Source organism: Neospora caninum, chromosome VIIa, assembly GCF_000208865.1.
Source record: "Neospora caninum Liverpool complete genome, chromosome VIIa".
NCBI classification, from domain to species: domain Eukaryota; phylum Apicomplexa; class Conoidasida; order Eucoccidiorida; family Sarcocystidae; genus Neospora; species Neospora caninum.
The window spans coordinates 3472571-3495654 of NC_018393.1; the positions used below are offsets into that span (position 1 = coordinate 3472571).

Here is a 23084-nt window from a genome sequence, read left to right on the forward strand (position 1 = left end):
GCCCCAAGTCGTAAGCGAAAAAAGCCTTGCCCAGAGAAACAGCGGCCGCGCCTGGATTCCCGCGATGAGGCGACCTGGCAACCCTAGTTGGTTCTTGGAAGTCATACCCCTCCCACTTGCACAGATCTGTTCACATGTCTGCATTTGTGGACTCTGGCGCGCCCGAGGCTCCTTCCCTTAGGATGTCACCTTTTCTAAAAAAACACCCCCCGTCCGTGCTGGACGACAGCCGGGGGCGCAACTGCTGTAGTGGGGCCAAACCAGAGTCGCGTTGATTATAAACAGCTGGAGAGGAACATATTTTTGGAAAACTCACTTTCCAGAGTCGAGCAAGCCTCTGAAAAACTCGCTCATGGACAAACCAGGCCCATGCGAATTCGTTGTCCCGTTTCCCCCGTCCGTTGCTGCTGGACGTTCACGTCCCGTCTCCGCGCGCGACTGCGTCTTCGCGTGGCTGTGTGCGACGTTGAGTTGCCTGCGGCCCATTTTTTTTCCACACGGCTTCTTCCTGTAGATCATATTCCAGCCGAGGGTCTTTTCCCCATCGTCTGTTGTTCTTCCACTGTGAATTCCAACTCAATCGACGGGAAATTCGCGTCCCAGAACTCTCTACCGGTTTCACGCTGCGTTCTCGGCCATTTCAGCTTCTCTCGCGCACTCAAGCTTTTAAAAATGGATGAACCTGCGATAGGAGAACCCTCGGAAGCTGCGTATGTTCCCCTTTCGTCTGCATCCACTTCGCAGCATCCTCGCACCGACGTATGGGAATTTCAAGTTGGGGGGATGCGGTGCGGGAACTGCGCCAGGAAAATCGAAAACAGACTGAGACAGACCTTCACGTCCAGCATTCTCAGCGTTGATGTCGATGTTCGGGGGGGACGCGTGAAAGTTTCCGCCACCCGCTCTCCTGGCGCATCCGACACAGTAAGGCTGTCCTGTGCACGCCAAAGGACCGTTCCGCCCTGAAAACATCTGCTGCTCGGCACATTATAGTTGAGTGAACTGTCGCGCAAACACTTTTGCGTATCGTGACTATGCACCATGCGTAGCATGGCGAAGATCTTTGTACATATATACCTATATATATACATATATATACCTATATATATATATATGCCTATATATATACCTATATATATATATACCTATATATATATATATATATATATATATATATGTATCTGCATGCATGCCCATGTGCACCTTGCCGTGGATGTGCATCTGATTTTTCGTCCACTCCACACGCGTATGCTTCTGGCCCACTCGCCGACGCGCAGACCCTTCCAGATCGCAGTGAACGACTCGCAAGCTGGTCGTCTCTCGCTCGTCGGGTCCCGCTTGCCTCACTCTGTCCGTGTCTTTCGCCTCTTGCTCCCATGCCTGGATCTTCTGCCGCTCTTTTCTGCTTCCGCTTCTTAGTCTGCGTTGTCTCTCCGCATCCCTGTCCGTCTCTCTCCTCCCTTTCAGGCCGGCGTCGTGACACATGCCGAGATTGCAGGCGCGATTGCAGTCCTTGGACTAGACGTCTCGCTCCTGAGCAGTGGTTCACCAGTTGCCGCTTCGTGTGTTGCGTCGGTCGATTTCTCGGCGTCAACTTCTCTGGCCACAACGGTCGAGACCGGGAAACAAGCGGAGAGGGGCGCTGAAGAGAACCGGGGAAACCCGGAGGCGAGTCTGAAGGAGCAACTGCGTTATGCGGAACTCAGAGTCGAAGGTGAGAAAGACGCGTCTCATGTGTGCTAGCCGCTTTCGCTTGACCAGCGTATGCGCCGCTGCGTGTGAACTTTGCCTGCCATCCAGCGGTTTCGCCTTCATAGGTGCATGCAACTTTTCTGTCTCCACAGAGGTGCCTGCGTGTCTCGTACACACGTGCATGCACGTAGACGCAACTGTGTGTACGGACGTAGCTGACGCGAGCAGACGCGGCGGACTTTCCCCGACCCACGCGCCTCCTTCCTTCTCTGCTCCCCACCTGAGCGAGTTTGTGTCGCCTCCGAGGGCTCGACCGCGCTTGCGTCTTGGCTTGTCGTCTCGGGGGGGTTCCCAGACAGGTATCTGTCTCCGGCGAATCGCGTGCGGAAGAGGCTGATTGAATGTCACTTTCAGGCATGACCTGCGCGTCTTGCGCGAGACACATCGAAAAGCATGTACAGAAGCTGCCAGGCGTGCTGTCGGTCGCCGTCAATCTGATCCTGGAGTCAGCGACGGTTGAGTACCGAGCCTCGTGCCATGCGTCGTCGCCGACTGTGACCGTCGAGGACATCCGTCGCCACGTAGAAGACTTGGGCTACCGCACAAGTGTGGGCCTCGATCGGCCTCTCTATACGTCCTCCGCTGCATCGGTGTTTCCTAAGCGTGCGTCTCCGTCTGGCGACGGCGGAGGAGCGGCCGGTTCAGCGACTGAGAGCACAGGGGAGAAAACGAGGCGAGCTTCCTCGTCTGCTCTTTTGGCTCCATGTACCCCTCCAGCAGCGACATTACACCTGTGTCTGCTCCCGCCTTTTCCGTCTCGCGCTCTGGAGTCCTGCTCGCCTCAAGCAGACTTGCCGACGTTCTCTTCTTCCTCTCGCGGCGCTTCGCGTGCGTCTTCCTCGCTTCTCAACCCCAACACGCAGCCTCTCCTTCAGTCCGCCTCGACGCAGGCCGAGCCACGGCCGACGCCGCCGCTTCCCGCTCGGCCTTTTGCGCGTGCACGCGCAGTTCCACAGGCGCATGCGCGTCCCTCTTCTTCGGCCGCGGATGCGTCGGGCCCCCGGTGTTCGGCTGCTCCCTCGGAATCCGTAGCAGCCTTCGTCAGCTGGCTAGAGAAGCAACAAGGCATTATCGCCGTCGCCAGTGCGTCCGACGCAGGCGCAGCGGAACGCGCCCGACGCAGGTCCCAGGTTTTCTTCTCTTTGCTGCGAAGCGCGACGAGCCGTGGAGAGGACGACGCTGCTCTGTCTCGGGGGCCGTCCGCCTACCCACCTTCTCTCGCCTCCTCCGCTCTTTGCGCTCCCCACGAAACGCGCTGGGAGCGGCGCGACTTTCAGCTGGGTCTGCCGGGGATCCGAGTCACCTATTCGCCCGACCAAATTGGCGCGCGGGAGATTTTGGAGCGCGCCCGGGAGGCCGGATGGAGCGTCGAGTGGGACTCGACCGGCAAAAAGAAATTTGGAGACCTCCAGCAGGCAGCACACGCAGAAAACGCACTAGGCAAACAGTTTGTGTGTGCGCTCCTTCCGTCGATAGTCGTTTTCGCGGTGATGATGATCATCCCCATGGACGCGTTCCCCGAATGGATGGTGAGCGGGAGACAGCGAGGGACCGAGCCAGGAACTCGGTGGGTGGCAGGCGCAGCAGGCGGGTGTTGCGCGATTCCACACGTTTGCGAACTCGACGGCATGTGGAGCGTGGCGTAGACGACGTTCTTGGGGCTTCGCGTTGCGTCGCGAGAGTCCCTCGGTCGACCGCGTGTCTGCTCATCTGTTGACGCGTTTTCTTTTCCTCGCGCAGGCGCCTGCTGCGCCTCACGGAACGCGTCTTGGCCTCCCCCTTTTCTGGCTCTGCAGCGTGACGCCTCCTTGCTGACTCGTCGTGTCTGTGTGCAGAACCTCCGAGTGCTTCCGGGGATCTCCGCGCGCCTGCTCGTCGTCCTGCTCCTAACGACAGCAGTCATGTACGGCCCCGGTTGGCGCTTTCACCGCGCGGCGTATGAGGCCGCGCGTCGCGGTATGACGGACATGAACGTCTTGGTCTCTCTGGCAACGAACATCGCCTTCCTGTATTCGCTCGTCGCTGTTATCTTCACCATCTACGTTTCTGTAACTGTCCCACCTGGGGGCCGGCTGGCCGCGTCAACGGGTTCTCTCGCTTTGTCAAGTCACGGGACTCCGTTTCGCTCCCCGTCCTCTGCAAGTCTGACATCGCCCCCGTTGAGGTCTTCGCCTCTCGCTTCGTTTTCGCTATCACCTGGCGCTGTGGTCGATCCTGCTGGACCGGCATATTCTTCGTCGGCTGTCGAGATCGTGACGCGAGGAGCGGGACTGGGAGAACCACGGAAGCAGCTTTTAGACGCAGTGCAGGAGCTCTCTCTGTCAGAAGAGAGCGTTGAACAGGAATGGAACTTCAAATTCTCCATTCTGCCCTCACACGCGCGCCGCTTCTCCCCTCTTCCGCGTTTCCTCGCGGCCGTCTCCACTGCTTTCCCCGACGCAACGACGGACCACCCCGAGGCAGGGAGGGACGTGAGTGGCCGACGAGGGGCAGATGGCCAGAGGAGTGATTCACGTCTTCTGACCCGCGACGAGGTCCACGTCAACTCGTTTTCAGGACGAGCACCGGGACACTCTGTAGACGCTTCGAATCTTCAAATGCCTCCTTCGCTGTCCTTGCGTGTCGTCCATTCCCAGTCGCCAGCCTCCTCGTTCGCTCGACCTCCGCCCTCGACTCGCGCTCTAGGCTCTGATGCATCTGAGTTCTCGGATGTACCTTCCTCTTCCTCTGCAGCTTCGCATGCCAGCGCCGAGCCTGCGGACCCGCCGACCTTCTTCGACTTATCGGCGGTCCTCATCTGCGTTCTTCTTCTGGGCAAACTTTTGGAAGTCAAGGCGAAGCGACGCGCGGTTGCTGCCCTGGACGAACTGTCGGCGGCTCAGCCCGAGTTTGCGTTGCTGGTCCGGAACCAGTCGTCTTCCTCTGTGACCTCGGGGCGTTGCGTGATTCGGCGATGCGAGAACACACCGAGCGCGGGAGGCGCGAAGCTGCAGAGTGGCGAGTCGCACAGCGGAGCGGCCGAGGAGACCGACGCAGACCCAAGCGAGTTCGTGGGGGTCCGCCCGAGCGAAAAAGCAAGTGGAAATCGCGCGGACAGTGACAACGACAGACCGGTGCGAACTGAGAAGAGATACAAAGGTGATGCGGGCCAAGAGGAAGCGCGACGACGCCCACACAGACCAAGAACAGAAAACTTCGAAGAACTTATTCCTGTTGAACTGCTCCAGCTAGGCGACGTGGTGCGAGTCCCTCCGGGTGCCACCGTTCCCGCCGACGGAGAAAAGATTAATGAGGTACAGAAGCCGAAAATCGACACACTTATCGCACGTCTATACCAATGCATATATGTGTGTGTGTGAATACATATGTACATATATATACATATATATACATATAAATATATATACATATGCATATATATACATATAAATATATATACATATACATATAAATATATATACATATATATACATATATATACATATAAATATCTATACATATATATAAAGATATATAGATATACGTTGGTTTGCCAGGTTGCTGGTTCCCGCTCGTGCGTATTTCTGCGTACCAATCCGAGTGTAGCGCGTTGCCTTTCACGTCCGGTGGAGTGCGCTTCTTCCATTTGTATCAGGAGGAGTCGCTCCTTAGCGAGGCGTTGCTGACGGGCGAGAGCGTGCCTGTTTCCAAACAAAAGGGCGACTCCGTTCTCGGCGGCTCGCTTGTCGTAGGCGGACACACTGGGGCGCCGTCTTTGCACCGGTCGGCGCCTGCCGGTCCTTCAGCCGATTTCGGGGCAGACCGGACCACGAGGGAAGGACGCGTAGGCGCTTCTTTGCTGCTGGTTCGTGTCCAGAAACTTGGGACGGCAAGTGTCCTCGGACAGATCTTTCGGCTGGTGAAAGACGCGCAGGGAACGAAAACCAAGACTCAGCAGTTCATTGACAACGTTGCCGGGTACGAGTGGAGAAGAGATGAAGACGTATGGGAGAAAAAGTCGGGGACTTCTCAGTCGCGTGTTTTTTAACGAGGAGCGCGCGCGTCGGCAGAGAACGGCACACGCGGCACACGCGGAACATGCGACGCGGAATTGCAGAGCACACACAGGCGGCTCTTGTCCGTGTTGCTTGGAAGAAAGACGGACAGAAAATGAGGAGAAGACGAGTATTCGTGTGCGAGACGTCACGCGGGGCGTGAGGCAGGTACCCCGCGACACGGGTTTGCTTCATCTGGCTTCCCTGTTTTCCTCCTCATTTCAGGTATTTCGTGCCCGGTGTCCTCCTCATTTCCGCTGTTACAACCGTCGTGTGGCTGATCCTGCTTTTCGGCGGCTTCGTCACTCCCTCCTTCCGCGACGTCGACGCGGACACCCTCAACGCCTTCCCGGTGGCGTCGAGGATTCTCTTCGCCCTACAGTTTGGCATCGGCGTCCTTTCTATTGCTTGTCCGTGTGCTCTCGGTAAGACGCAAGACGCCGGGGCTCTGAGAACCTCCTTTTCCCTCTCTTCGCGTGTTGTCCCGTTCCCTGTTGATTCTGGCCTGCGGCTGTTTGCGGCCCAGCGTTCCTCTCGCCTCTCGTCCACCCCGGTTCCTGCATAGCTTCCCTTTTGCCTGCGCGATCCTTCCTGCAGACGTTTCTTTTTGCATGGTCGTGCCCATCATCAAGGCATGCCCGTTGCGTTGTTCTTCGCCTTGTCTGCCGCGTGGGTCTCCTTCCCCTCTTTCGTGAGTGCCTGTGGACCCTCGGCCTCCCGAGCGCCCCGCCAGTGAGCGTAGGGAACGAACGGTTCTCTCCTTGCTGACCAGGTGTGGAGCGTGACGCCGTCGACGGCGGAGGAAGCGCGCGGTTTTGCTTTCCGTCCTCTCCCCTGTTTTGGCGTAGGTCTCGCGGCGCCGACAGCACTGATGGTGGGCACAGGCGTGGCTGCGCGTCTGGGAATTCTTGTCAAAAGCGGGCAAGCTTTTGAGCTCGCGACCAAGTTGAAAGCCCTCGTTCTTGATAAGACAGGAACCCTGACCACAGGTGAGTCGGTAGACGCGAATCGTACGCTTTCAGGCGCAGGAGGCCGATCGAGATTGTGTGCCATCTTTGTTCGACCCTTTCGCGTTTTTGCGGATGATGGGCCCCGTCCGTTTCAGGCAAATTCGAAGTGCAAGAAGTCGTTCTCCTGGGATCCTCCTTCGCCCGCCTTGCCGCCCTCGCAAAGTCGTCAGACTGGCGAGACGTCCTGTCCCCGGCAGCTCTCGCTCCCCATGTCTGCGCTCCCAACTCTTCCTCTTCGTCGCCTCTTGCTCCTTGTGCGGACGTTCGAGTTGCGCTCGCCCAGGCCGCGGAGTCGCCTTCGGCGTCCCACTCGGTGTCTGCGTGGGGGCTGAGCGTGAGAGATCTGAGCAGTCCAGGGCGGCCAGGCGGCCTCGCTCGGTCCCATCTGTCTTTGGGGCCCACGGAAAGTGAAGCTGCGAAAGGTGACACACGAGGACACGGTCCTTGCTTGTCCCCGTCCCTTCCCGAGAAAGCGGGAAGGCTCGAGAAAGCGATAAACCCGACCGCGTCGCCGAACACGTCTTCCGCACCGGCTCAAGGCTGTTCTGTGTCCTCGTTTCGCGAGATGGTGTCAGCGTTTGTGTGGATTTTAGGTGTAGCAGAGAGACACAGCGAGCATCCGGTTGCAGCTTCGCTGATGGAGTTTGTTCTCGCTTGGAAGGGTAGGCGATATACCCGTGGAATTTGGAAAATGAAGATACCGGCGAGATGTCCAGGGGTGTCGTCTGCGCCACAGGACGCAAACACGGACACACCAGAGTGTTTGGCGCATCCTTTGTGGTCTCCGTGGTTTCCCAAGGATCATCCGCTACCGCGTGAATGCGTTGCCCCCGGCAGGGCTTTCTGTCAGCCAAATCAATGTCGCCTCTAGGGCAGAAGCGAGGCGCGATTGCGTGTGCTTGAATTGTCTGTTGTTCGTTTAGGTTTCTCAAACCCAACCCTGACTCTCTGTCTGCATCTCCGTGATGTGTCTCAGTGCCTATACCACGCGTTCTCCTACTCCTTCCGCTTTCTTCGACACGCCGACGTTCTTCTCATCTGTGTCCTGCGGTTTGTTTGGTTCTGCTTTGTAGATCTAGCGCCTCTCGCTAGCCCGTCCTTGTTCAAGGCCCTCCCGGGCAGAGGCCTTTCATGCCGGATCGGCAAACATCTGGCCGTGGAGGTCATCTCGCTGACAAGCGCGGAAACCAGCCGAGCTCCGCGGCGCTCGTTCGAGTTTCCTGCCGTCTGTGCGTCGGCGGCCTTCGGGTCTTCCGATGGCGCCGGTTCCTCTTCTCCCTCCTCTCCTGTATCTTCTGGGTGCTGCTCCAAAAGCGAGCGGAGAGATGCGAGGGAGGAGCGGACGGAGGCGAGAGAGGAAGGGGAACCTAGAGGGGCGGGAGAGGTAGTGGAAAGGAGAGAAAAAGGAGAGGGGCTCCAAGAGAGTGAAGAGCAAGGAGAATGCACAAATCCCGCATGCATGTGCAGGCCTTGCCGCTGCCGACTTGAAGGTTTCAACTGTGGGTGTCTGGGCTCTCCTGAGGTTGCCCGAATGACGCCTGACTTCTCGAGCTTAAAAGTAAGGTCGGCGTAAGGGGGAATGAGGGTGAACGTAGCGGACTGCGGCAGGAGCGAATTGTGCTGAGGCATCGTCCACATAAAGCAGCTAGTTGCGGAAGCAACGAGGAAACCAATATTTCGGTGTAGGGCTTTTTTCGCCTTCCGTTTCGTGTTGCTGTGAAACTCGGCCCCTTCTCACAGGCATGGGCAGAAGACCAGCAACGCGGCGGAGCAACCGTCGCACTCCTGGTGGTTAATCAAGTCTGCCTCGGTAAGAGGGGACGAAAGAGACGGGACGGACACGAAGGACAGGAACACGAGTTCCGGTGGAGCGATGGTGCGAGAGGGAAGCGTCTTCTCTTCTATTTCTGTCCCGGCGTCTGCTCTGTCCCCCGTCTTTCGGCCTGCGGCCTCTGCGTCGATCTCTCTCCGCGCGCTCCTAGCTTTTCCCTGTGTTATGTTTCCAAGGACGCCGGCGCCGCGCTTCGGTGCGCCCTGAACGGCGCGTCGCGGCGCGTCTGTCCGCCGGGGTTTTTGGGTTTCTCTCTCTGCTTTCCCTTTCACATGCCGCCCTCACGCTTCTTCTGCGGCTGGAGGTCTCCCGTTCTCCCGTCCCCCGCCTGCTGCATGCGCACGCCAGGTGCACTCGCGCTGCGAGATGCCGTGAAGCTGGAGAGCCGAGAGGCAGTTTCCCTCTTAGAGTCCCATTTCGGGCTCGACGTCTGGATGTGCACTGGCGACAGCCTTCACACGGCTATGGCGATTGCGGACGCGGTGGGTCTCCCGCGCTCTCGCGTCGTTGCTGAGGCCTTGCCGTCGGCCAAAGTCGCCTTCATCGAGAAGCTGCAAAGACCGGATGAAAGTAAGTCTGCGAAAGCATCGCTTTTGCGTGCGTCGCTGCTCTTTGCAGTCCTTTTGCATTCCTACCCATTCTGCTGTTGTGAACGGCGCCGCAGCGCAAACATACCGTCCCGTCGGAATGGCGGGGGACGGTCTCAACGACGCTCCAGCTCTCGCGCATGCAGATCTTTCCATGGCGATCGGAGCGGGGGCGGATCTCGCCCTCACAGCGGCGGACGTCGTCATCCTCAAGTCCAGGTAAATGCGAGAAACAAAGTGGACAAGAGAGGCCAGAGGTGGGATGCGATGCAGACTGAGTGGGGACGCGCCGCCTCGACTGCTGGTGCCTTGTGCCTGCTCGGCCCCTGCATACTCTCTCCCGGTGTCCGGACTGAGTTCGCCGCTGAGATTCTGTGTGTGTGCTGTTCTTCGCGTCCGGTGGAGGCAAATTGCAGTTCACTCTCTGCTCCAGGTGTCTCTTTTCCTTCGTTTATGCCGTGTCACAGGATTGCGGACCTCGTCACATTTCTCGAACTCTCTCGAGCGGTCCTCTTCACCATTCGCCTGAGCGTCGTATGGGCCTGTATCTTCAACGCAGCTGGTATCCCTCTCGCTGCTGGAGTCTTGTACAAATTTAGAGTCTTCGTCCCACCCACCGTAGCAGGCGCCATGATGGCTCTCAGCTCAGTGCTCGTCATTTCCAATGCGCTCCTGCTAAGGTCAGCAAATCCCCATATATATATATATATATATATATATATATGTATATATACGCATATATAAAGTGGGCAGGCTGTGGGTTTCCGCCAGGCCAGTCGTGCCATGTTATTCCCCTTCTTTCTGGACTGCCCTCCGCCTCCTCCGCTCTTCTTTTGATTCTCTATCGCGCGTTCTTCGCACTGGTCGGCGTTTGTGTCTTCTTCGTACAGCCGGCTCTCCTGCTCCGGAGGCGGTCTGGGTTTTTTGGGGGGAAGACTGCAAGCGCCCGGTTGCGTTGGTCGGCATCCATCGCAGTGCACTCCAGTGTTCCTCGTTGTTCTTCCTTTGTCTACCTGTAGTCTTTCTTCTCTCATCTCCATCGTCTTCCAGCTGTGCGGGGTTTCCCGTGCTCTTCCGGTGCTTTGCGTCTCCGACGAATTCCCCATGGCCCTCTCGCCTTTACCAAACACATCCGGTTTCGCTTTCACGTTGTTACGTTGTGCTCGCGGGCCTCTCGTTCTGTCTCTTCATCCGTTCTCTCTCTTTGTTGTGTCGTGAATGTGGTCTTCGACCGAGTGCGTTCGCTTTCTCTGTGTTTCATCTCAGGCGCTTCCGTCCGTCTCTTCTTCCTCGCCTCTCTTCGTCCTCTTCGCTGGTTTGCGGTTCGCTCTCGGCTTTCTGGTCTTCTCTATCTTGCTCATTCTCGTCTGCTTTCTTCCAAGGTTCCGTAGACCGCCGCGGGCGTCGCGTCTACGCCGCCGACGCTCGCCCTCCTCGAGAGTCTTCTCTTCGTGCTGCTTCTTCCGACTCCGGAGCAACCGAACCAGAACGAACGGCGAACTGCCCAGAGAACCGAACGCGGGTGGGCCTTGCAGCGGAGGTTGCGTCTCCCAGAGCACAAGACTTCACGCTTCCTCTTGTCAGTCGACAATGCACAGACGCTTGACTTCAGAGCCACGCCTGTTACATTGCTTGCGCGTGTGCATACGAATGCACACAATCATCGGCATGTGCATCATCGTGAATGCACTGGCTGTATCCGTACCGGCTTGGTATATGTTATTTGCGTGATAGGGTACATCACTGTTCGATGCATACCAACAGGACGATGCGTGTGCCCGCTGATGCAGGTTTTGCGTATGCAAACAAACACACAGTGGACATACATGTATACAGTCGTATGTGCATGTGCCTATGCGTGCATGTATATGGGATGTGTATATTTGGCAGCGCAGGCAGGTCTATCTGTTTTTAATATGTTTAATCCCTCCACAGCGGGCGGTGACCGCTTGGCTCTTCCAAACAGGATAGACGTTCCTTGAGACACCCGCTGTCTCTCACGTAGACGAGTGACAGAGCACGAGAGGGAGTCTGCGTCTTTTCGTTTGTCGGCAGTGATTTAAAGATACCTCTATCTACACGTGTATATATATATATATATATATATATGTATATGTATATGTATATAAGTATATGCGTAACTGCCTCTGTATCTACACCGTCTGTGTGTGTATCTCTGCACGTGCGCGTACTAACGCATCTGCTGCATATCCTCACTTGTTTGTCATGTGACTGCGGCGTTGGTGGTCTTTGTGTTCACCTCGTGTGTCAGCAACGCCAGCGTCCAGCTGACGTATGACGTCCGTTGTGTTCGCTGACTCTGCACTCGCGTTTGTCGTTTTTCTGTCTTGTTTTGCGCTGTTTCTTACCGGAGCACAAGGGAGTGAGCAAACGCTTCGCCGTCTGTGCTTACGTTTCTCGCTCACGGTGAGACGCGCCCATTACCTGCCACAGTCTGTGCGACCGCTGCTCCGTTTCTTCTCCGCTCAACGTTCTTTTCATTTACCTCGTTTTCTCGCCGAGCGAAAAAAGACCCGGAACCTAGACTCCCAGTTACACATTGTAAACTGGGATGGTTAGGACGAGCTCTCTAGAGGCAAGAGAGAGGGGACAATTACACAACACCAACAGCTTGGAGGTATGCACTTCCTCTCTTTTCAAACAGAAGAGTCAGGCAGTATTCGATTTGACGCGTATAGTCAGTTCGGCTCGATGAACTGTCGTTCACCCTGTCTCGCTCTTCCGTCGGCGAAGCAAGTGACCAGGCAAGAAACGATTTCCAGGAACAAGAGATCCTATCAATGTGAGCTCTCAGGAACTGAGGCGTGTGTTATAGTTGCTTGTCTATCGCCGAGGTCTTTACATATCCAGGTGTATGGATGCACATCTTTACTGCCTCGGTCATGGCATGACTGCATCTGATGCTGTAGACACATGCCGAGGCTCAACACGAGACAAAACAGCAGGTAGGGGGGATCCACACGTGTACATATATCTCTGTAAATGAACACTGTAGGAGATCGGGGATACTAACGTCTTTGCGGCCAGGCAAGCGGCTGTGTCCGGCCGCTTAGAAATCTCTTAATTCGAGACGAAGTCGCTGGGGCATCTTGGCTTCGAAACGCGCATTCGATGCTAGAGAGGGACGACACACAATGTAGGCAACAAGATGCAACGCACCTGCCACGATCCGTCTAAGAAAAACACATGCAGACAGGGAATGCTGATGGCGAGGCGATCTCTGTAACCGCTGGCGAACCGTGATGTAGAGAGAGCGCCACTCTGACTGTCTGTGGTGTGTCCTCCGCTTTAGGCGCTTTTTCTCGGCTACAGTGGGGGGCGGAAGTGCGCCTAAGAAGAGAAATATTCATTGCCGTGCATGAACGTACTATACTGAATTTCTCCAAATTTCTATCGCACGGGCAAGACACGGCCCGCTGTAGAGCTCGAGACCTTTTCAGCACAAGTAGTGCTCTCAACTAACAAAAGTATCTAGATGGGAATGACGTACGTTGACACAGACATAACTGCATGTGTGAAGGAAGAATAATCTATCTATATGTGTGCCTTAGGAAAAGAAAGTCTTTGTCTTGCGTCGTGCACGCACAATTACGCATATATATATATATATATATATATACATATGCATGAGAAGTACATACATAAAATACATTTGATGTGACGCGATCTGAGCCTTTAATCTCGGGAACCTCTACGTACATCTTTGTCTGTTTCGCTCTTTTAACTCTCGGGTATGCAAGATGAGTCCAGGAAACAGGAGCTCTCTCGTCGCGTGCCGCGTCGTGGTTCCGCCTTTCTCACAGGCGCTCTCAGTCAACAATGGCGATAGGAGCAGACGAAAACAGACATGAGAGAGGGGGGAAAAAGCTAGAAACGGGGCAGAGATGGTGACTCAGCGAAATCAGGAGAGAGCAGCCCGCGCGTTAACCGAGCGATTTCGAGGACTAATTGTGTCTCTCCTATCTCTGTTGTCTTTGCGGCCGTCTCTTCCTCCCTCTTTGTGTCCTTCGTTACTCTCGTGTTTCTCTATATCCCATCCCCTTTCTTCCTTGTACGCCCTTGCCTCTCTGGCTCAGATCTGTGCTTGCGCCGCCTGCCTACTGCTTCCCTCGAACCCCCCCACCCTTTCTGCTTCGCCTTCGCACTGACGAGGCGGCGAGATTGCTTTCTGCCTGTCCTCCTTGCTCTGTCTCTTTCTTTCCGCATCGCTATTCCTTTGTCTCCTTTTCCTCTCTGCTCTGCTGTCTGGTTCTTCCTCACGTGTGCAACTCGCGCCGCGAGAAGCACAAGGACGCGTCGCTCGGTTCTCTGCTTCTCCTAGCAGACCCAAGACGAAGGATCCGGCGGGAGAGACGCCACTCCGTGAGAGGTTTGAAGACAAACGCGGAGAAAAACACGACAAAGTTGGGAAACGCGGAGACATGCTGAACCTTCCTGCCGTCCGTGAGAGCGCAGTCGTTCGTGGCGGCGGCAGCAAAACTCGGGAGGAACGGACCAAACGCACATGCGTCAGTGTCTTCCTAAGAGGAGAGCAGGTGAGCTGCGATTTACACTTCTGAAGGAAAGGGAAACGTACGAAAAGAGGAAGACGCAACGCTGGCGAAAAGGACCCGGGGCACACTCGCCGACAGGCCAGACGGCGCGGTACGTCTTTGCGCAACACAACACGGGAGGCAGAGAGATACGACCAAGCGTTTTTCTCTTTCTCCTTGCTCTGCCTCTGCGTTTTTCGTCTTTCTCCTTCTTTTCCCTCGAAGGAGATTCCGGCTCTTTCAGTCTTCCCGTCCCAAAACAAAGACGAAGTGGAGCGGGCGACAAGTCTCTCCAACCCGTTGGGCGACACTCAACCGCGCCACACGCGTTTCTTCTTCCACGCGTCGTTTCCTTGATTCGCCGACGCTGTCCCCCTTTGATTTTCGCTCTCCTCGCTGCCTGGCCGTTTTCGCCGTCTCAGTTTTTTCGTTGCGTCCAGACCAGCTCGAAGGTTCTTCAGCTTGTGCGCCGTGCTGCCCGACGGCGTGCTTTCGACTTCTTCGTCGTCGCCATTCCCCTCTCCTCCGCATCCCGGTCTGCTACTGAACGCTCTCTGCGACGAGAATGGCTACTGTTTCTTCTTTTTCTTCAGCTCCTGTTGGGGCTGAAGAAGGAGAAGGGAGGGCGAGGGCCGACGGAGACGTGCCTACCGAGATGAGGAGGGGGTTGCGGGACGGATGGCGAAGAGAAGACGAGAGCGGAAGACGGGGCGCCGGGAGCACCCATTTGTCCTACGGCGAAGACGAGAGGAGGCGCGACCGAGATGAAGGCAACAGGAAGACACACTTCGACAGACACAGAGAAGACTATAGACATCAGACGCAGTCAGAGGGGCGGAACCATGGCTATCCGTCTGACCTGCGCGTTACGCCCTTCTCCTCGCGGCGCTGTAGACCGCGACGCCCCTCCGACGCGTTTGATGGCCACGCGGCCAGGCGGAGTCGCAGCCGGACGCCGACCTCTTACGAAGCCTCTCGACGAGGACGAGACACGTGGAGAGAAGAAGGGATGCCGTACCGGGGTCGGCAGAGAAGCAGAGAGAGAGAACGAACGAAGTGGAGACACGCGGGCCCCCGGCCAGATCACCGGGATGACAGGTACTCGATCAGGCGAGACGAGCGGAGAAGCTTCTCGAGCGGACGCGGAATGGAGCGAAGAGAAGGTCAGGATGCGAGAGGGGACGACTACAGAGAGGGCAGAGAAGCTGGGAGAGGAGACAGCCATGCCGGAAGACGGGAAGGGGGAGGAATGCGCGACGAAACAGAAGAACGACCCCGAGGAGACATCAGAGGCCAACGCGTTGTCCAAGAACGGGAGGCACGCACCATTCAGTTCACTCCCGTTTCGCAAACAAACAGAGATGAGCCAGCACGTGGAATCGAAAGCGACAGCACAGGTAATAACGCCCCCAACCGTCTGTGCATCTAGCCTGCGCACTGCGCCGTCCTGTGCCCTCAGCTGTGTATATGCATGAATATACATAAGTAGACTCGCGCAGATAATGCATGCGTGGAAATACGCTGACGCGGACGCGCGTCTTGGTGTGGGAAGACGGGCAGGAAGTGAAGAGGTGAACGAGAAGAGGATTCCTGCTGGCGCATATGCGGACAAGACAAGTTTGGGGAGGCGGGGCGCAGGAAGAGCGTTGTTCTTCCTTTCCTCCCCGGAGGCAGTATGAAGAGCGCGACACTCTCGCGCACTACCGCAAACGCTTTCGTTGCCTCGCTTTCCGTGGGCACAGCAAACAACACCTTCTACACCGACGCTGCGCATGCAAACGCGGGTTTCTCGTTCGCGAACACGAAGGCGAAGAGGCAGTGCTTCGTGGCAAAGCGCTTCCGTTCTCTTTGCCGGTGTGCATGGCCTCGCAGGAGGTGCGCGTCCGTCGGCGTCTACGTTCATTCTTCGTCCTCGCGGTGAGGGGGTCGGACCTTCACCTTCCTCGCAGTCGCCGGCTTTCCCTGCTTCCTACGTGGCCGCTGGAGGCGAACGCAGGAACCCTCTCTCTGCGCCTGTCGTTCGCCTGTCTCCTGTCTCCGCGCCCTCCCAGGGCTTCGCTGCGGGGCAGCGAGAGGGGCGGGAGGACGAGAGGAGGGGCGAACAAGAAGACAGCCACGAAGAGGGCCGGGGGGGTCCGAACGTGTTCGAGGCTGCGAGCCGACACAGAGAACACGAGGACATGCATCGCCCCCATGCCGTGGCACCAGGTGAGAGAGGTGAGGTAGACGAAGTGCAGAACACGCGTCGGTTCGTCTTGGCCGTGAAGCGTTGGTGATTTGAGCTGTCTCCGCGGAGGCCGGGAGAGACTCATTCGGGGTGGGTGTTCCGTCTGTACGTGTTGCATTCCTCGCGTTCGGAGTCTCTAGTTTTCTGCTCAGGTTTCTGGCCTCTGCCCCCTTCACTGCTCGTTCTTCCTTTCGCCACGTCACTCTCCTTCCGGTTTTTCTTCTCTCGGCTCCTTGTCAACAGTCGACAAAACCGCTTCCGTATCCCAACCGTTGGCCCTTGTGTGTGTCTCCCTCCTCGGATTGTTTGTACCTCCCTGCTCGTTACCTTTACCGTCTTTTCTGTTTCCGCCGTTCCAGTCTGTTCGTTTTCGTCTCGCGTTTCGCTCCGGATCCTGCGCCGCCCCGTCGCCCTCCAATGGGTCCGCTTCGTCTCCCCCTTTGTCTCCTAGGGTGCCCGATGGCCGCAGGACAGGAACCTGGCTCTCTGCAGCCGTTCGGCGCCCAGATGTGTCCCCCGCCTCCGCCGACTGCGCCTGCCTTTCCGTCTGTCCCTCAAGCCGACAGCCGCTTCCGACCGCCTTCTCATCATTCGCATGCGCCCTTCCCTCCGCCCAGCTGCCACGTGACCTTCCACTCCGCCTCCGCGCCGCCTGTGGGGCCGCCAGGCGGCCTCTGTCCCCGCCCCGGAAGCGGGCCCGTTGGGCTCTGTCGTCCACCGTACCCTCCGCCTGTGGTCGTCGGCCCAGCAGCCCGCAGGGCGGTGCCGGAGAGTGGAGAAGGCGCGGTGTTCCTCAGCGCCTCTTCTCGGTTTGGACGCTCCGACCCGCCTCCCCATCCGCCCCACATGGTCCCGCATCCTCCCTACTTTGGGCCCCCAGGAAACGGCGGCGTGAGGCCGATCCACCCGCCCGCGCGGCACGGCCTGGTTGCGGGCCCGTTGGGCTCCGACGGCTCCGGACGCCCGCCGCTCGGGGCCGGGTCCTCGACCCTCTGGGGCTCAGGGGGGGGCGAGGAACACTCTCGCGCCGCCGAGGGCCCGGGCCGAGCAGGCCTGCAGAGGCAGTTTGACGGCGAGTCGTGGCGAGAGAAGGGGGTTGCGCCCGGCTTTGCGGACGGGGCGTGCCGCGGAGCAGAAAACACCCCTGCGACCGCGCCAGTCGTCCTCAGGCTTTCAGGCGTTCCGGGCCCTCTTCTCACGCATGAGAACATGCTCTCCTTTTGCTCAATGGTGAGGTCCGAGGAGAAGCTCCACTATCTCGTCCTCTGTGAACAGTGTAGATTTTTGCCGCCATCTTGTCGACAACTGGACTGACGGGGCGCGGCGCGCGTGGAAAGCAAGGAATTGCCTTCTACGCGCTGCAAGAGCTGCGCGCTCGACTTCACCCCTTCCTGCTCCAGCGGCGTCAGCCTCATATCTCTGGGGGGTTGCGTCTGCCTGGCTGGTCTCTCTTCCTGCGGTTCGGGCCTTCGTTTTTTGGGCTTCCTCAAAAGCTGCGGCTCTCGGCGCATCTCGCGAGCGCGGCCTTATCCCTGTGTCTGTGCTTCTCCGTTTCTCCGCAGTTTGGACAGGTCGCCCACGTCGACGTACAGCCGGGGCAACAGTCGGTTCGTGTCACGTTTGCCGATCCAGCAGCCGCTGCGGAGGCGGGGCGGAATGCCCCGCGTGCCTTTGGGACACCTGCTCTCGTCGTAAGCGCGCATGCGAAAAGACAAAGGCAACACATTCGTCGCGGCTGTTTGAACTGCAAGTCAACTCGCAAATCGAACCCACTTCTAGCCCTGTACAGTCAACCTATCGACCTGACGAAGGTCCCACCGATATGTGCATGTATACGTGAGTGTATACATTCACACCTGTATGCGTACATCTTCATTCATGCATCAATATGAATTCATACATGATATATATATATATATATATGCGTATATATGCAGATGCAAATAGGTGACACATGAGTATATTTGCGTGTGTGCAAGTACATGGACAGCTATGTTTGCCGGAATGTGTTTCGCTTCGAACAGCGGCATCGCAGCGTACGGGGGGCGAGAGGTGTAAAGTGAGATACAAAACTGGAAAAGTCTCTGCACAGGGTGTTTCTGCTTCCGTCGCGGTCCCCTCCATTTAAAGTGTGGCTCTTTCCTTCGTGCATTGCCTCCGTTGTTTTCGCGAGGTCGTCTGTTTGCTGCGTTCGCGGCAGTCTCTCTGGGGGCCCTCACTGGCCTTCTGTGCAAATCTGCTTCGTCTAGGCTTCTCTGGCGTGTCGCAGGTCGAGGTAATTTCGCAGCTCAGTGGCGCCTCCGCAGCTGCCGTCTCCGCGTCACCTCCATCGGCGGCCCAGGGAGGCGCGTCGGCGAACGCCGTCCTTATTCACACGCCAGGCTCAAACAAATTTGTCTCGCCCGAATATGTGGAGAAGAAGGTAGGACCGAGCGAGAGAGGAGAGCACGGCGAGCAGGAGGTGACGACGAAAAGGCGTAGGGCGGGAGCGGAGGACGAAGAACAAGCGCAGAACAGGCAGGCGAGTCGCACCGATCTGCCGGGTTTGAGTTCGGTGTGTGTTTTCAGAAACAGTTGGAGGAGCTGCAGCGGAAGAGAGAACAGTGTGCGAAGAAGAAACAGGAGTTGCTTACGAAGCTGACAGGCAGTCTACAGGTGCGCACCGCCTAGAGAAGGAAAGATCGAGAACGTGAAAAGCACTTTGCGTCGCGTTCTCTCTCTTGCTCTCTCTGTCCTTCCCTCTCCATGCCCTACCCTGCTGGCTTTGCCGTCTCTTTTTCGAGCCTGCTCCTGTTCGCCCACACGTCTTCATCTCGCGAATCGTGTTCTCTCTCCTCTATCTTTTATCTTTCCTGCCGCGCTCTGTTCTGTCTCTCTCCGCCTGCGCGCCTCTCGATCCTGTTTGTTCTTTCATGAGCCCATCGTTCACCTTTTCGTCTCCCCGCTCATCTTTTGCCAGAAAGCCATCGCGCGCCTGACAGACGCGGAGACCCCCGAAAACGAAAAGGAGGCAGTGAGGGCCATGATTGCCTCCATCAAAGAGAAAATCTCTCTTCTCTCTGACGACAAGCAAAAAGGTAAACCCCAGGCAATAGGCCCACAGAGGGTACAGAAAACCAAAGGAGAGACAGGCGAGCAGAGGGACGGAGACGCTGGTGGAAAGCTCATAAAAGCCTCTGCAGGTACTTTACAGCATTACACAGATAGATCCGCGCATATATGCATGGGCCTGTTTAAAGCGATAGGGGTAGCTGGATGGACACGCGCACATGAACCTTCCTGCCGGCTTCGGCATTGTGTCTGCCTGACCCTCCGTTTCCTTTCAGATGCTCGGCCAGAAGAGGAGGCGCGGCTGGAAGAGAAACTGCGACGTCTCCAAGCAGAAGCCTTCGCACGGGGTTTAAATCCGCGCCTTCTGCTCCAGCAGGCAGCCGCGCAAAATCCGTACAAACTCGATTTCCGAACGACTTACATCAAGTGTTCGGGTCCCTCTCTGGAGAACATTCAAGGTAAAGAACTCGCAGAGGCGAGGGACGATGCAACGGGGGGGAAGCTCGTCCAGAGGCCCCGCTGGCGATAGGGTAACCCACACAGAAGCAGTGTCAGCACGAAAGCACACCCGTGAGCCGCTGGGGTCTGGGATCTATTCTCGAGGCGCTTGCTTTTTGCACCGTAGACGAAGCCCGATCACTTCAAGAGAATGCGGACATCTTCACGGAGAGAAGACGAACAGGTGACGGGCAAACGCGGAAACGGGAGTGAAGCGTTTTCGCCTTGAACTACGCTCGCGTCGTGAAACTACCTGGCGATCGGGTGCTCTTTTCGCCTCCGGAGACGCTGTCTGTGACCAGCCGCCTACGCACCCCTGCGTGCTGCGAGCTTTCCTCGATTTCACGCCTCGCGCGTGGTCCACGAAGCGATGCCCTTGTCGCCTCTCGCCGCGAGGTGTCGCTTCTGCACACTGTTTCTGTCGCGCCCGTGGCATGCCCGCTCCTCGGCCATTTGCATCGGGGGCGGATCTGCTTCGGCGAATCTCTTCGCGACCGCATGCCTGGGGACCCTGTGTCCCACAAGAAACACGAGAGAGCGCATGCCCCGTCTTGTGTGCTTTTTCCAGACCAAGAGACGTTCACGGAGTGGGTAATTGCTCACTCGGACGCGCTGCTGGCGGATGCTATCGAGGCCGTTCTGAGAGTCGACGAAGGCGGCACAAGTTTCTGCTGCCTCAAGTACATCAACCGACAAGCCGCCGAACAGGTAGGTCGACAGACGACTTGACACCTTTTCCTGGATGCGTTTCTCTCCGCTGTCTCCGCACGCGGCGCCCGGCACCACAATCGCTGCATTGTATAAAAGTCGCTGCAACGTATATACTGACCCCTCGCCATGCATGTGCACGTGCATATATATATATATATATATATTTATATGACGGGGTAGAGCGCTTCGTTAATATCTTTGGTGAATTTCGTTTAGTATGTGAAGACATCGCCTTTGTTTTTCTGAAACCTTTTGAAATTGACTTATCTTTGAATAGCATGATCGTGATAATGCTGCCGTTCACGTGCTTGTGTTCCCTTTTCGTTCTCGCCCTCCACTGACTCCGGCGTTGCTGGACGTTGTGGAGTGGCCGTATGAGTGCCTCCGTCGCCGGGTGTTTCGTGTTTTTCTGGTTCGACTTCGTCCCTCGCTGAGTCCGCCGCGTTCTTGTTGTCTGGCGCGTGGTCGTGTTAGGCGATGCGGAACAGCGCGTCTCTGAACGCGCAGCTGGAGTGGATGGCCCCGCCGGCGCTCCCCGACGCGTCTGCCTGTGTCCCCGGCGACGCGTCGCTCTTGGAGACTCGCGAGGGAGAAGACGAACTTGTCTCGTCCTCTCTCGCCGCCTCCGCGTATGAGCCAATGGCGAGCTTCGCGGCGTCCGGGCCCCGCGAGGACGGAGACGGCCGGCAGGCGCTGGCGTTCGACAGCGATTTAGACACCTTGAGGCGCGAGGAGAGTCGAGAGGCGAGTCGAGGGGAGGAGACACGAAACGCGCACGGACCCACTCCAGGCGCAACGGACAGACCACGGATGGGACACACGACGAGCAGAGACGGCGGCAAACCTTTCGAGCACCACCCCCACAACCTCCAGGAGACAGAAGTGGACTACGACTTCGAATGATGCAGCGACGAGGCCCAGATGTCCCCGAAGTGCGGCCACAGACAGGCGCTTGTCGAGTTGATCGAAAGGCTCGAGACGGACGGCCGCAGCTGTGTGTGTGTGTGTGCGAAGTCTATGTCCGGAGATAGATGGCAACGCCTTCGAACGTCTGCTTGCCGGATTTTCTAGACGCCGCCGTTACGTAAACATTTGATTCTACGCACATCGACGTGCATGTGTCTGTGTGTAAAGAGAATCCTAATCTTAAACGTGTTTCCTGCTTCTGCAGCTCAAGGGGCTTTGCAGGCCAGGGCGGCCTGCGTCCCCGGCGGAGTGGGGAGCCGAAGACTTGGGAATCCACTGCGCACTCTCTCCCTCGCTCGCGGCCGAAGGTCGGTTCGATGGTCTCTGATAAAGGGAGATAGAGACGAAAAGAGACTCAAGAAAGAGGCAGACGGCGAGCTAGCGATGTTTCTCTCTTTCGCGAGAAGAGGCGCAGAAGGGTTTGACAGACCGGAGCAACACAGTCTTTCTCTCGACGTGAGAACATCAAACCGAACGAACACCTTGCTCTCGCTCGTCGTTTGCTTTCGTCCATCTCGTGAACGGCGTTTGCCTCTTGGACGCCGAAGTTGCCATCTGCTTCTGTTTCGTTCTCTTGCGTCGCCGTCTCGATATTCTGTCTCTCTCCGCGATTCTGCGAACGAAGTTTCCATGTGCAATCTTTGCGGCCACATAGTTCTTCCCGCGTCCGTGGGTCTGCCGCGGGCTCGTCCGTGTCCCTCTCGTTGCTCCTTGTGCTTGGCTTTTGGTTTCCCGCTCGTTTCGTCCGTCATCCTGTGGCGCGCTGCCCTTCGCTTGCTTCTCCGTCTTGCCGCTTCTGCCGTTCTCGCATTGGCCATTTCTCGCCTTCTCTGTGGCGGCGGCCTCTCGTGTCTTTTGTTCACTCTGCCTTGCGCCTAGTCTCGCGTTCGCTCTCCCACCGACTCACCTAGCTTCTCTTCCTCTGCCTCGGTCCGCGCAGTCGATTCGCTGTCGACTGTTCTTTGCTTTCGCCCCCCTGCCGTTCGACCTGCTACCTACTGGACGAAACCCATGTCCTCGCAGCTTTCGGTTTTCGGTCTATCCCGGATCGTCTTTCTATCTCTGTCAGTCCGTGCGGCGTTGTTCGCTCTCCCGTTGTGCCTGAGTCTTTCGCCGCCTGTCTTCCTCGTGAGCGTATTTTCCGTTTTTCCCGGCGTGCATGTAGCTGGGAATAACGAGGTTCCGGTGCGTCCCCCACTCCACCACATGCGCGTAGCAGCTTTTTTCTCACCAAAACGGTTCTGCGCGACCAGCGCAAATCGATGGACGTTTAAAGACGCTCGATATCCTCGAGAGAGGAAACTGTCTCGCGGCGTGATCTGGGTGTTCCAGTTGAGGCTTCGCGGGCGAGGCGCATTGCAGCCGCGTTGCCCACCGCCGCCAGAAGAATCGTTTTGCTCCGCCGGTCGCGGTTAAATTGGGCAATCCGTGAAAGAAGGAACGCAGCAGAAAGATATGGAAAGCAAAGTGTAGTCTGTTCCGCTCGGCATTTCAGTGGACGCCTTCACCCGGCAGCTGTCATCAACACAGCCGCGAGAAGCGGAAAAACAAAGACGCGGAATTCCGTGGCAAATGCTTGCCCAAAGTTCTGTTCCTGTGCATCTCAAAAGCATCTCTCTCGCAACTCGGGCTTGGTGAGTCGGGTGTCCTGTGTCCCCCCCGCACTTGACAGACGGCCTGCGAACAAAAAGATGGCTCCGTTTGTGTCGAACTGCAAAGTCAACGAAATACAACCAGGCACCACGAGAAGCCCAGTCCGCCCCCGAATGCCGCAGGGAACAAGACGCTCCCGTTGGACTCCGCCGTTCGTTCTCTCTCCGGGTCTCGTGTAGAGTCGGCCTTCTTGTCTAGCTCGGGCACTGTT

General features: G+C 57.2%; 2 protein-coding genes across 2 annotated transcripts; both read left to right on the plus strand.

Annotated features, from left to right (window-relative positions):
- Positions 1 to 672: 672 nt before the first annotated feature.
- Positions 673 to 10820, plus strand: NCLIV_023240 (Heavy metal translocating P-type ATPase, related; the record flags this gene model as incomplete). The annotated part of the gene is made up of 14 exons (XM_003882519.1): positions 673 to 924; positions 1468 to 1714; positions 2107 to 3281; positions 3588 to 5045; positions 5387 to 5709; positions 6012 to 6211; positions 6635 to 6775; positions 6892 to 7458; positions 7870 to 8180; positions 8537 to 8606; positions 8976 to 9197; positions 9292 to 9433; positions 9682 to 9894; positions 10481 to 10820. The coding sequence occupies 14 exons, from the start codon at positions 673 to 675 to the stop codon at positions 10818 to 10820; spliced, it is 5661 nt and encodes a 1886-aa protein (XP_003882568.1).
- Positions 10821 to 14422: 3602 nt separating this feature from the next.
- Positions 14423 to 21157, plus strand: NCLIV_023250 (hypothetical protein; the record flags this gene model as incomplete). The annotated part of the gene is made up of 10 exons (XM_003882520.1): positions 14423 to 15164; positions 15643 to 15975; positions 16446 to 17224; positions 17557 to 17685; positions 18264 to 18416; positions 18563 to 18649; positions 18954 to 19071; positions 19321 to 19503; positions 20112 to 20251; positions 20729 to 21157. The coding sequence occupies 10 exons, from the start codon at positions 14423 to 14425 to the stop codon at positions 21155 to 21157; spliced, it is 3093 nt and encodes a 1030-aa protein (XP_003882569.1).
- Between the last annotated feature and the right edge of the window lie 1927 nt (positions 21158 to 23084).